The sequence below is a fragment of the Limulus polyphemus genome, unplaced genomic scaffold (assembly GCF_000517525.1).
Source record: "Limulus polyphemus unplaced genomic scaffold, Limulus_polyphemus-2.1.2 Scaffold9258, whole genome shotgun sequence".
NCBI lineage: Eukaryota > Metazoa > Arthropoda > Merostomata > Xiphosura > Limulidae > Limulus > Limulus polyphemus.
This window is the reverse complement of record NW_013674868.1, coordinates 24,175-28,121: the sequence shown is the minus strand read 5'-3', so window position 1 is coordinate 28,121 and position 3,947 is coordinate 24,175. Positions and strand designations below refer to the sequence as shown.

General features: G+C 36.1%; 1 protein-coding gene across 1 annotated transcript; it reads left to right on the top strand.

Moving 5' to 3' along the window:
* Window positions 1-339: 339 nt before the first annotated feature.
* On the top strand, window positions 340-2,672 carry LOC111083362. Its single transcript, XM_022379855.1, has 2 exons — window positions 340-548; window positions 2,168-2,672. The coding sequence occupies exons 1-2, from the start codon at window positions 419-421 to the stop codon at window positions 2,650-2,652; spliced, it is 615 nt and encodes a 204-aa protein (XP_022235563.1). The 5' UTR covers window positions 340-418; the 3' UTR covers window positions 2,653-2,672.
* Window positions 2,673-3,947: the final 1,275 nt, after the last annotated feature.

Below are 3,947 nucleotides of genomic sequence, written 5' to 3'. Positions count from 1 at the left end.
CTGTACACTGTACATGATGATGTAGACATACACGTGTGGTTTATTACATTAACAGGACTGTACATCATGATGTAGACATACACGTGTGGTTTGATTTAGAGAAAGTCTCTACAAGTTATCTTCTTTTACATAATATTTCCTGTTATTGTTCAAGTTCCACTGATTGGAGCTGATACTGTAATTCTCAGCTGATCATGGCATGCTATTTTCTGCCCATTGTGAGTTAAGTGTTTTACAATAGACCCTATAGGTGGTTTCAGAGTTTTATAATCTATATTATTTATTTCTCCTTTCATTTTTTTACTGTACTTACAATAAGAATTTATTTTATTTTTAATCTGACTGGTTAGATTCATATCAAGGACATCATGTGACAGAAAAGTTGAACCGAGTGTCCAGTGGTGGCGTTTTTAAGGCTATGCAACCGGCGTTGTCGTTGCGTAACCCAGCAGACGGTCTTCATTTAGTTAGACAATGGAGAGAGAAAGGATCGGATTATCTGGAACTGGAGTGGACATTTCCAGCTCGCAGTTCGTCAGCTACTCCAGGTAAAAACAGCAAGTTCATAGTGATTGTATATCTGTCTTTAGTTTAAGTAGAGGAAGTGACTATTGGAAAGGCTTAATGAGATTGCTTCTTGTAAAACAAGTCCGTACGTTGGATAACGATAACACTTTCGTGTGTTCATCATTCAAGGCAAAGGTATCATCACATATCTCTGTGGACCCTAAGACTAAACATGAAACCCATGGGTTGGTTCTCAGAGTGCACATAATGTGGTTGAAAGAATAAGGAAAGAACAATTGGAAGCAGTAAAACTATTGTTACATTGCTGTTAGAGAATAAAGCTAGAGTTACAGTATTGTAAAATTATAAAGGTATTGTTACGATACTGTATTACAATAAAACCTATGTTATGATACTGGAAACAATAAAGCCTATGTTACATTGCTGTAAAATAATAAAGGAAAACTGCCTTTATTTTTTCCAGTATTCTAATAGCTTCATTGTTTCAAATACTGTAAAACAGGCCTTATTATTTCGACTACTGTAAAAAGTGCCTTTACTTTCCTTTCCAGTACTGTAACATTAACTTTATTATTTTACAACAATGTAACATAGGCTTTATTGTTTCCAGTATTATAACATAGGTTTTATTGTAATACAGTATCGTAACAATACCTTTATAATTTTACAGCAATGTAACATAGGCTTTATTGTTTCCAGTATTATAACATAGGTTTTATTGTAATACAGTATCGTAACAATAACAGTAGTAGAAATAATAAAGCCTGTTTTACAGTATTTGAAACAATGAAGCTGTTAGAATACTGGAATTACTAAAGCTAGTATTATAGTATTTGGAACAATAAGGCCTGTGTTACAGTACGGGGGCCAATAACGCTAGCGTGAACTGCATGAACCAACTGTTGTTGATTCTTGATGTGTGAGAAGGTTTTTGAAAAATTTTGTAAAAAAGGAAATTATTTAATTCTATTTTCTGTTTCTTTATTACAATATCTTTCATAAAAAAGACACCAAATATCTTTTTTACTTCAATTTCTTTCATTAATATTAACGTTTAATGAGGAAAAGAAATAAACAAATAGTAAATAATTAGCTTGTCTGCTCAATAATAATAATAATGGATAATTAATTGTGGCGAATATATTTCACATCTTAGCCAAACTCCTAAATAATTTTATATTATTGGTGTTTATTAAAGGATTGCTTACATACCATCACCATAAGTGGCTTACTTCGCTCTTCTAAGCGTCATTGTTGAGCTGTGAATTCGGTGAAACTAGTCTGTTACAGGTAGAGTAGTGAATCAAACAAAGGCTTAGGCCTTAACGTCATCTTTTCTTCACCAGCTTTGGTTAGAAAAGGACGAGTCGGTGAAAATATTGGTTTAACTCTAACAAAACATGGTTAAAATAGAACCAGCCGTGATAGTATCGGTTTGACTGCAATAAACTGGTTTATTTGGAGCCAAATTCAAACGCTGAAAATTATACGATCACATCTGCTACCAAAGCAAGGCTTAACTTTCTAGTTTTTTTTACACATTCTTTTCTGTAAAACAATAAAACATAAATTTATTTAATTTATTTCCTTAAAAGAATTACTTAGAAGAATAAAAACGAAACGTTATCTTATGTTTCAGGATGTTTTGTGGATCTAAGAATAAACCGAGGACTCGCAGAACACCAAGAAAACTTTGAAAGATGGCGTAAGATTGAAGAGCCTGACTTGATAACGGGGAGTTTGAAGTGTATGGATGAGTTCAAAAAGCAAAGAGTTGTGGTTCCTGTTAAAATAAGCGGTCACTCAGTTGATCACATAGTTCAAGTATCTCTACGGATCGTTAACGGGGAGGGTTTAGATGGAGTAAAGTGGAAAACACTACACGTAACTATTCATAGACACCAAGGCAGTCCACATCTGGTAATGAGTGTCATTTGGCTGACTGCACTTATACTTTTGTGTATGTTGTTATTATGCACTATGATCTATAAAAAGTATTTATACACTTTCCTTAAAACTATAAAATCAAGTAAAAACACAGACGATTGGTACAAGACTAAGATAATATTAGACACTGACGAAGAGGGCCCGACAACACTACTTAAAATTCATCTTCCTATTTAACAAGCACCATTTAAAAAAAACAAAAAACAGCAGAAATATGGATATTAGCCTTGCGCGAAATTCAAAATAAACAAACAAACAAAATGTCTGTTTTCAAATATTTTGTTGCTGTTTTAGCGCAAAGCTACATATTTGGCTATCTGTGCTCTTTACACCGCAGGGAATCGAGCCCCATTCTTTAGCGTTTCATAAACTTGCAGCTGAACCACCAGAGGACTCTGTTATAAAATAAAATCTAACGTAACAGAGAGAGATATATTAATAAATAATTAAAACCCTTTGTAAGATATCTATAGATTAATAAAAACAAAGCCGTTTTCTTGGTATTTTAAAATTGGTTATTGTTTATTATTGCGGTTCCAAAATGCTTCTTTTTGCATTAGATTTGAGAAAAAAAAAGGACTGGAACCAGTAGTGGGCGCGAGAGTTTTGTTTGTTTGTTTGTTTTGAATATCGCCCAAAGCTACACGAGGGCTATCTGCGCTAGCCGTCCCTAATTTAGCAGTGTAAACTAGAGGGAAGGCAGCTAGTCATCACCACCCACCGCCAACGTTTGGGCGGCTCTTTTACCAACGAATAGTGGGATTGAGCGACACGTTATAACGTCCCCACGGCTGAAAGGTGTGACGGTGATTCGAACCCGCGACCCGCAGATTGCGAGTCGAGCACCCTAACCACTTGGCCATGCCGGCCATGGCGCGAGAGAATAAGAAAAAGTTGATTTTTTAAACGAAACGGTGGGATTTTATATAGGTTTGTTTGTTTGTTTGAAGTTAAGCACAAAGCTACACAATGCGCTATATGTGCTCTGCTTACCACAGGTATCGAAACCCGGTTTCTAGCATTGTAAGGCCGCAGACAATCCACTGTGCCACTGGGGGCTTTTATAAAGGAAGATATGTAAATATACATTTTTTTTTGAATTTCGCGCAAAGCCGCCCCTAATTTAGCAGTGTAAGACTAGAGGGAAGGCGGCTAGTCATCACCATCCACCGCCAACTCTTGGGCTACTCTTTTACCAACGAATAGTGGGATTGACCGTCACATTATAACGCCCCCACGGCTGAAAGGGCGAGCATGTTTGGTGGGACGGGGATTCGAACCCACGACCCTCATATAGTGAGTCGAGTGCCTTATCCACCTGGCGATGTCGGGCCAAATATACATATATTAAGAACAGCTAGTTACAGTAATGGATATGTTACAGCTAGTTACAGAAATGGATAGTGAAGTCAGAGTTACGTGTTGTGAAAACATTGTATTGTATTTGTAACACGCGTTAGGCATTACTTTAT

Bases quoted from the DNA above. Each gene is read 5' to 3' on its own strand.
- LOC111083362 (XM_022379855.1), top strand. From the start codon at position 419: ATGCAACCGGCGTTGTCGTTGCGTAACCCAGCAGACGGTCTTCATTTA. The intron at 549-2,167 runs GTAAAAACAGCA...CTTATGTTTCAG, and splicing joins CAGTTCGTCAGCTACTCCAG to GATGTTTTGTGGATCTAAGA.